The 8,754-nt window shown below is 31.7% G+C and overlaps 2 protein-coding genes across 4 annotated transcripts; both read left to right on the plus strand.

Moving 5' to 3' along the window:
• On the plus strand, positions 93-1,978 carry LOC104730893 (nudix hydrolase 10). Of its 3 annotated transcripts, none has more exons than XM_010450131.1 (8): positions 93-388; positions 473-538; positions 676-813; positions 999-1,076; positions 1,163-1,213; positions 1,311-1,345; positions 1,425-1,533; positions 1,620-1,978. In XM_010450131.1, exons 1-8 carry the CDS (start codon positions 218-220, stop codon positions 1,818-1,820), a joined length of 849 nt encoding a protein of 282 aa, XP_010448433.1. In that variant the 5' UTR covers positions 93-217; the 3' UTR covers positions 1,821-1,978. The 3 variants fall into 3 exon arrangements, with proteins under 3 accessions (XP_010448433.1, XP_010448434.1, XP_010448435.1); XM_010450132.1 differs by having other exon boundaries at positions 1,014-1,076; XM_010450133.1 differs by having other exon boundaries at positions 1,425-1,538; positions 1,620-1,808.
• On the plus strand, positions 4,478-5,292 carry LOC104730895. Its single transcript, XM_010450134.2, has one exon. The coding sequence runs from the start codon at positions 4,785-4,787 to the stop codon at positions 5,118-5,120; it is 336 nt and encodes a 111-aa protein (XP_010448436.1). The 5' UTR covers positions 4,478-4,784; the 3' UTR covers positions 5,121-5,292.

Genomic DNA, 8,754 nt, shown 5'->3' on the forward strand with positions numbered 1-8,754 from the left:
CACCCCACTATATGTAGCTAGCTAGTAAATGTCTTAATATTCTAAATTTACTTATATAAGCACTTGACTTTCACCATTACCGCCTCGTGATTGTTCTCATTTTGAAATCATTTGCTTTGTTGAAACCACACTCTCTTTTTTATCTCCATCTTGATCTCCTATAGTTGAAATACTAAAAAATCATCCTATCTTCGACCAACTTCTTAGATTTTGAAGCATGTCCGACCAAGATGCTTCTCTTATTAATGGAGAAGAACAAAAGATCTGTGAGGTACTTCCGTTTGTGGATGATGACTACGGAGGAGTGATTGTGGAGATGAAAACTCCTATGGATAATAAGTCTTTCGTTGCAGCGTTAAAATACTCATTCGCGCAGTGGCGTTTACAGGTTTGTGCTGGTGCATGCGATCACATGCATCGATCTCTCTTCTTGAGTGAGCGTTTGATTCTCTAAAACTATTCTTTTATTCAGGGTAAAAAGGGAGTATGGTTAAACTTGCCTCTCTCACATGTAAACCTTGTGGAACCCGCGGTTAAGGTGATGCCTAAGTCTTGTACTATTATCAGCTTATGTTACGGAATTCTTATATATTACCAGCTGTTAGTTTGAGATGGGGCTCCAGAGAGCTTGTTGTGTTGGGTCTTGAGTTTTTGGTGCTATGATAATTTGTGTAGGAAGGTTTCCGGTACCACCACGCTGAGCCAACTTATCTGATGCTAGTTTACTGGATTCCCGAAGCCGAGAGTACTATTCCTTTGAATGCTTCTCATCGAGTTCGTGTTGGTGCTGTTGTCTTGAACCAGAACAAGGAGGTATACTTAGGAGTTAGAACACCATTATTTATTTACATTTCCAAGTTATAATATACTAATTAATCATCATATATCAGCATGCAAACTTAAAACGTAAAGACATAATTTTAGCATACAAAACTAAGTGTGTTGCTGTCAACATGAGTTGATCATCTTGCATCGTAAATTAAAAAAACTAGAGGCAGATTCTTGTTGTGCAGGAAAAATACGGTACATTATGCGGAACAGGTGTCTGGAAAATCCCAACAGGAGTTGTTGACGAGGTGTGCGTTATAAGTTTTCATTCCCTTCGTACATTTTTTTTTGAAGATTTCATTTTTCACCTATATATCTTTTATTTTGCGTATAGGGTGAGGATATTTTCGCGGCAGCCATTAGAGAAGTGAAAGAAGAAACAGGCGTAAGCAGACTAAAACATCTTTATATGTGAATATGTATATCATTAATATACAAAACCTAATGTTTCAATCTATATATATATATATATATATATTCAGATCGACACAGAGTTTTTGGAAATTCTAGCTTTCTGGTACGGATCATCACACATCCTCTGCTTTATTGAATCTTGATTCTTGCACATTCTAATATATCTAGCCTTATGTTTGCAGTCAAACCCATGAGTCATTTTTTGCCAAATCAGATTTGTTCTTCGTTTGTCTCTTGCGACCTACGTCCTTCGATATTCAAAAGCAGGATTTAGAGATCGAAGCAGCTCAAGTAAAGTAACCTCTACTTCTTATTCTAAATCTGAAAACATTATTTTGTTGCAATCTTTCCCAATTCTTTTTCTTGAATGTGCGCAGTGGATGCGGTTCGAGGACTCTGCCTGTCAGCCTATCACACAAAAGCACGATCTCTTCAAAGCTATTCACCTCATTTGCTCAATGAAAATGGAAAAGAGATACACTGGTTTTTCCACAAAACGTATTACATCTTTCTTTGACGACAAGTTAGGTTATCTCTACTCAAATAAACAAGAAGATATGAACAATCATATTTCTTAATTAACTTCTTCTAACTAGAACATAAAAGTTCAATCATTATGATTATTAAGAGACCATTTTCTGAGCCAAGTACAATTAATATAGCAAGCATAAACACATTGTAAGAAGAGAGGGAGCTCGTGATGAGGAAATATACACTGTGAAGATATTGTTTTTAATTTGATGATTTGAAAAGCTCAATACAATTACACACCCATTAACATACAATCACAACTACATTATACACCACATCAAATCCACTAAGCAATAAATAAGTAAATACCAAATGTATTCGAATTTAAATATTTGATTGTACTCAAATGAATCATTGTCTTCATGACTCCATCCATTTTTCTTTAACGTTCCATTTTCAACTCTTGGGATGTTGATGTATACAGACAGAGATATCGATATGTCTGGCATCTATTTTAATAGTTTGGGTACATTCATTTTGATAGTTTCATTATCATCATTCATTTTTTTTCAACAACTGAAAGTTTTGATGTTGATGTGTTTTGTCTTGAACCAATTATTTTTGTGGAAATAGTTGAGATATTGTCATATAAAACAGATATGCCTTTTCTTTTCTTGCTTAAACTCGAGACCATCAAGTAGAATTTAACCACATATAAAATATCAGTACAATGGCATTCCAAAATCCAAAATATATTTCTACTTATATATAAATCTAAAAACTATCATGACAAAGTGACATTCTACTATCTATTTATTGTAACGAAGAATTTTATAACTTATAATAAACACAAATCTAAACCATAACTTACAAGTGAGATACACCATCTAAACCATAAGTCTTTTTTTTTTGGGGTCAAAAACCATAAGTCTATGTCACAACAAATAGGCTCATAAATTTCAAATCGAAACGTAAGATTCATAGAAAAATACGTGAGACATTTATGGTGGCAATGCAAATAGAATCCACATAATGAATCATCAACCACTATAACGCCCTATTTTCCAAAGCATATTTAATTCCTATCATCCCTTATTTCAGTTATATCCAATTAGTTAGAGAGTGGTCTGATTTTCTTATTTTTCTTATTACATATGGTATCTTATTTGTCAATGTCATATGTCGGCCGACCCATTAAGGAAAAATAGACAATAAGATATCTTATAATTTTTGTTGTTTTCCTTTCTTAGATTTTTTAATAGTTTATTTTAGTACAAATTAAAGAAATTCCAGAAGTCACAAGCACAACACCTTAGGAACTATACGGCGCTAGTTACACGAACAAGAGGCCGATGTGTCCCACATGTACGTGTGTTTGCTGTGTCTATTCAATTCATCATACGCATTACGATTTACGTCTGATATACTACTAAGTTATAACCGAAAGTATTTCCACACTGCCGACCTCCTAGAGTATGTTTTTCTTTTTCCTTTTTTTTTTTTTCTTTTTCTTGAGAAGAAACTGTCTTGTATATATATTTGTAGTATATTTTTTTTTCTGATGATTTCTGCTAAGACAACATATACTTTTCTTATGATTAATATTAAAAAAAAAAAGATCTGAAAGTTTTTGTAACAAAATGTGACTTTTGAGTTATTTTCTTCTCTCCTTCAACAGCCCTTGGAATATATATAATAAGCAAAACTAGGACTGTTGCACATGAATTTAAGATTTAGACTTCCTCAAATTTATTTTATGAAAAATCTAACAACTAAAACAAAATTGTTTGGTATAGTTTCCATTTAAGATCAAGTTCAGGTTACCACAAAATATATTCTTCTTTATGTAAAAAAAAAGTCTAATATATTCGTGTGTCTTTAAGAAAAAATAAGTTTTGATCAGATTTTTCAATCTCTTTGTTTAATACGAATTCAGATTTTTCGGATATAGAAATTTTCAGATTTACTTGATCTTAAATGAACTAAAATATAACATAGTTCAGTTCACATTATATTTGTTTATCCAAATTGAACACCCTTGAGCAAAACTTTGTAATCAAGGTTCATTGTATTTTGCTGATCTAGAAGTCTAGTCTTTTGCCTTTTCGGTTTTGTTTTGTTTTGTGTGCTGTTATTTTTCACCAAAAAGTACAATAACAAGATTGATTGTTACAAATATGTCTTTTATACTTAAGAGAAAGATACAACACATGCAAACAGTATAAACCAATTATTTTCATGAGTCATCAAAAATTAGAAAATATCATTTTCGGAAGCCAAATTGGTGATATGCGAACAGTCGAGTTCCCATTAATCAAAATCACTAACTAGCCTTGGTTAACTATTGTGACGATATAAAGGATTCCAAAGCCTATATTAGAAGAGACTTGTTGGTGAATTTTTCTATTTAGTTAGGACTTAGGAGTGATATGTATATTTTATAGTCTTTTTTTTTTCATAGTATATATATTTCATATTTCATGAGTCTATCCATATATTTCATAGTCTCTCCTCACGTAATGGGACGGTGCGCGATTTCCAAATATAAGGATTTTGATTTAGATCTAACGGTCCATGTATTAACACGAGGCGAATCCGAAAGTTACTTTTGCTAAATAACATGTTTTAATTTAATTGACCAAAATGGCGGAATTAGTTTAATTGACGAGTGGTGGTGATAGTGATTGCTTATTAGTACTACACCACGTATATAGAAAAATATATGGCGTTTCGTTTATAATCATATGGGTATATAAACACAAGCCCTCGCGATTGAGAAAGAACAAAACACATTTTGTTTGTGTAGCCATCACAAAATCTCTATCTCTCTCTCTCTCTCTCTCTTGTTACATAAACACAAGCCTCACGCCTGAGAAAGAACAAAACACATTTTTTTTGTGTAGCCATCACAAAATCTCTATCTCTCTCTCTCTCTCTCTCTCTCTCTCTCTCTCTCTCTCTCTTGTTACATAAACACAAGCCTCACGCCTGAGAAAGAACAAAACACATTTTTTTTTGTTTTGCCATCACAATTTATCTCTATCTCTCGCTCTCTCAGCCTCCATACAGTTATGATAAGAGTAATGGTGTCGAAGTCACACACAGTCGCCAGTTACTGTTTGGTGGCACTGCTGGTCCTAACACTGGCGGGGTCGGTTAAAAACAGCCACGGAGGAGGTAGCGGAGCAGCGGCGGGGTGGGGAAGAAACTGTGAGGTTTGGAGAGGGAAGCAAATGATGGAGAGGCCATGTGAGGAGTTATACATAGTAGGGGAAGGTGAGACGCTTCACAGCATCAGCGAAAAGTGCGGCGACCCGTTTATCGTGGAGCGTAACCCGCATATCCATGACCCGGATGATGTCTTCCCGGGTCTCCTCATTAAACTTCACATTAACCTCCCTGAATAAGTTCATCACAAGTTCAAGATCATGTCGTTTCATGTACATTATTATCACATCGATCCCTCTATATCTCTGTTTCTATTAGTTTTTCTTCTTCTTCTTGTTTGGGTCTTATTTGTACGTTTTTTGTTTTTGAATGAATAGTATCATATCTTTGTTAGTGAATTGTTTTGTTTTATATGTTTGGTACAAACAAAGACAGATACATTTCCATTGGACAACAACTCAACTCATTTCCATACAGATAATCTTTCTTTTGTTATCTTGGTAAAGGCGGAAAAAGCCAAGAGATTTTTTAAAAATAAAAACAGAGTACTGAAATTCAAAAACAGAGTCAGACAAAGGCAATTTATAAAGAAAGAGCTAAACATGACAACTAAAAATCAACCGTCGCCTCAGCATGGATTCTCATTTTATTTTGTGCAGCCAACAAAGCTGGACCACCCATACCTAGGTAAGAGTGCAAATGACCCTCTATATAGTGACGTTTTTGGCAATATCCCTAGCAAATGAATTGGATTTGATCAACACAAGCAAAAATTAAAGAGCACTCTGACCGAACAAAGGAACAAGCCGCCTGAGTACGAGTATCTTCTCCAGATGAGATGAGTTCGATCTTTTTGCTACCCCCAAGGTCGTTTATAAGGCATCATCAGTGGCATGGCAGCCTTAAAATCTTAGATTATTTCAACTTCCATAAGAAACCTACGTTGTTTCTATCTGGTTATACTGATTAAACAACGTAACTGTACGTGCATATAATGATCTCTTATATAATAAAACGGAAGTACACAACATTGTTTTGGTAGATTTTATAATTTTAATAAATGGTTACAAATAGATTATATTATAGGTTATAAATTAATTCATATATTAATTGTAACAAATAAAACCTTAATTGTAACCGAAAATTTTAAACTGGTTATTCCAAATTGATAGTTTATAGATATTCCAAACTTTATTTTCGGAAGATCACGTATATGGTTCCAAATATCTAGAATCACAATACTACCAATTTATTTTCCACAGATCTTATTGATAAACCACATCAATAAAAAAATTTATAAAAAAGATAAAAATATACTCTCAATCATAAAAAAGGAATCAAATCTCGCTAATTTAACAAGATTAATCGTGATCTTCGAGATCGTATTCAGAAATTAAAAATTAAACCTTAATGCTAGATTAGGACCGTGCTAGAGCAAATATTATTTATATTATAATTTTAGAATAAAATATAATTTATATGATTGATTTTAAAAGTTTTTAAGGTCCTAATCTAGCATTAATCGTGATCTTCGGAATCGTATTTTATTCTAAAATTATAATAGAAATAAAAAGAACTAGATTTTAACCCGCGGTACACCGCGGGCATATAATTTTTATTATAATTTATATTTATGTTGTATCTATTTGTTAAATATTGGACATTTTGTAAATAGAGAAATAACTAAATTTTCTGATTGTTGTGCAGATAACTATTTATATTATTTTTTAACCCGCAATACACTTCCTGACCATTTGTTTGTTATATTTAGTTTCTTTTTTTGTTTAGTGTTTGAGATTCTATTTTGATTTTTAGTTATTATAACAAAAAATAAGGGATCTAAATACATAATAAGTAATTTATATGCTGTGATTAAGTCACATTTTTCTAATGATTTAACTATTTTTCACAATCTTAGTTAAAGTAACTTGATTTTATGTCAAATTTAATATTAGTAGTGTTGATAAATAATTAAATGAGGATTTAACTCGTGTTAACACAAATTTAATAATATTTTATTAATTCCAACATGTCCTCTTTATAACTTATCTACTGACTACTATATAACCACATTATATAGTATTTTTAACGTTTTTATTAGATTTATATATGTTAATTATAATATTTAAAGAAATGTCAATCAAAGTTTTTCTTACATTAAAAATCAAAGCTCACAGGTTTTGAAAAACAAAATGGGAATCGATCACTACAAGAAAACAGTCAATTAGCGACTACAAGTAGCGACTACATTTGTAGTCGCCAAAAATAATGACCAGATAGTGACCACTTTGCGACTATGTTGTGACTACAGTAATTTAGTCGCCAAACAGTCACTACTTTACCGACCACATTAGATAGTCGTAATATAGTCGTCAATTTAGCGACTATTCTATGACTCATTCGGCGAGTCGTTAAATAGTCACCCGTAGTCGCCAAATAGTCATAAAAGACAGTTAAAAAACGTGTTTTTCTGTGGGGGCCAACTGATATTGAGTAGTCGCCTATTAGTGGCATAGGTGTAGTCTTTAAAAACAAATTGCATCCATTTTTCATCTCATTCCAACACAATTGTCTTTCCTTCCCCAAAAAAAAAAATTGTAGATAAAAAAAAAATTTTGACTTTATAAAAACTTTTATTTTCTCCAAAAAAAAATATATATAGTTCTTAAAAAAACACAATATATATATATATATAATGGCGGGAAATTTTTCATTAGAATTCGAATTAGTGGGGTTGGACCAATTCTCGTTTGGAAGTAGCCAAGATACAGTTCAGAATAATGGCGGTAAGTTTTTCTGTCCATGTAGTGTTTGCAAGAACAATAGATGTCTCTCGGGTAGAAGANAATTAAACCTTAATGCTAGATTAGGACCGTGCTAGAGCAAATATTATTTATATTATAATTTTAGAATAAAATATAATTTATATGATTGATTTTAAAAGTTTTTAAGGTCCTAATCTAGCATTAATCGTGATCTTCGGAATCGTATTTTATTCTAAAATTATAATAGAAATAAAAAGAACTAGATTTTAACCCGCGGTACACCGCGGGCATATAATTTTTATTATAATTTATATTTATGTTGTATCTATTTGTTAAATATTGGACATTTTGTAAATAGAGAAATAACTAAATTTTCTGATTGTTGTGCAGATAACTATTTATATTATTTTTTAACCCGCAATACACTTCCTGACCATTTGTTTGTTATATTTAGTTTCTTTTTTTGTTTAGTGTTTGAGATTCTATTTTGATTTTTAGTTATTATAACAAAAAATAAGGGATCTAAATACATAATAAGTAATTTATATGCTGTGATTAAGTCACATTTTTCTAATGATTTAACTATTTTTCACAATCTTAGTTAAAGTAACTTGATTTTATGTCAAATTTAATATTAGTAGTGTTGATAAATAATTAAATGAGGATTTAACTCGTGTTAACACAAATTTAATAATATTTTATTAATTCCAACATGTCCTCTTTATAACTTATCTACTGACTACTATATAACCACATTATATAGTATTTTTAACGTTTTTATTAGATTTATATATGTTAATTATAATATTTAAAGAAATGTCAATCAAAGTTTTTCTTACATTAAAAATCAAAGCTCACAGGTTTTGAAAAACAAAATGGGAATCGATCACTACAAGAAAACAGTCGATTAGCGACTACAAGTAGCAACTACATTTGTAGTCGCCAAAAATAATGACCAGATAGTGACCACTTTGCGACTATATTGTGACTACAGTAATTTAGTCGCCAAACAGTCACTACTTTACCGACCACATTAGATAGTCGTAATATAGTCGTCAATTTAGCGACTATTCTATGACTCATTCGGCGAGTCGTTAAATAGTCACCC

This window comes from Camelina sativa, chromosome 12 (genome assembly GCF_000633955.1).
Source record: "Camelina sativa cultivar DH55 chromosome 12, Cs, whole genome shotgun sequence".
Classification (NCBI taxonomy): domain Eukaryota; kingdom Viridiplantae; phylum Streptophyta; class Magnoliopsida; order Brassicales; family Brassicaceae; genus Camelina; species Camelina sativa.